Source organism: Camelina sativa, chromosome 20, assembly GCF_000633955.1.
Source record: "Camelina sativa cultivar DH55 chromosome 20, Cs, whole genome shotgun sequence".
Lineage (NCBI taxonomy): Eukaryota > Viridiplantae > Streptophyta > Magnoliopsida > Brassicales > Brassicaceae > Camelina > Camelina sativa.
The window spans coordinates 24468679-24469232 of record NC_025704.1 but is presented as its reverse complement, the minus strand read 5'-3'; the positions used below and the strand labels follow the sequence as shown (position 1 = coordinate 24469232).

General features: G+C 44.6%; 1 protein-coding gene across 1 annotated transcript in view; it reads right to left on the bottom strand.

Moving 5' to 3' along the window:
* The window catches only part of LOC109131242, a 10189-nt gene that overhangs the window by 6286 nt on the left and 3349 nt on the right, over nucleotides 1-554 (bottom strand). Inside the window, exon 2 of the mRNA XM_019241939.1 lies at nucleotides 67-534. Coding sequence (XP_019097484.1) covers nucleotides 67-534 — 468 coding nt within the window. The remainder of the gene's footprint in view (nucleotides 1-66; nucleotides 535-554) is intronic.

The following is a 554-nucleotide window of genomic DNA, read 5'->3' as shown; positions in this document are numbered from 1 at the left end:
TAGTAGAACAAGCAAGAGTTTCTTTATAAACAAATAGCAAACTATTATGACTTACCTTGCTCTTACCCTTGTTATCGGTTGGTTCAGTTTGTTTGGCGGTTCGTTGTTTCATGCTAAGCTGATCTAGATAGACCTCATGCGGCGTCATGGGAATGAGAGTCGTCTTGCGGCCATTGTGTTCAAAGGTGTGTCGGTTGGTGAAGCCATCATGGTGAACTTGTCGGTCTGATTGCCATGGACGTCCAAGAAGAATGTGGCTAGCGTCCATCGGAAGTACGTCACACAGGATTTCGTCCTGATACTTACCAATTGAAAGCGGCACCTTGACTTGCTCCTTAACGGACATCTCACCTTTTTCGTTGAGCCATTGAAGCGCATATGGTTTTGGATGTTTGAGCACTTCTAAGCCAAGCTTTTCCACCATAGTCCTGCTTGCAACGTTAGTACAACTTCCACCATCAATAATCAAGCTACATACCTTGTCTTTGACAATACATCGCGTGTGGAACAAGTTTTCCCTTTGCGCTTGCTCCTCTGATTTGGTTAGAACACTC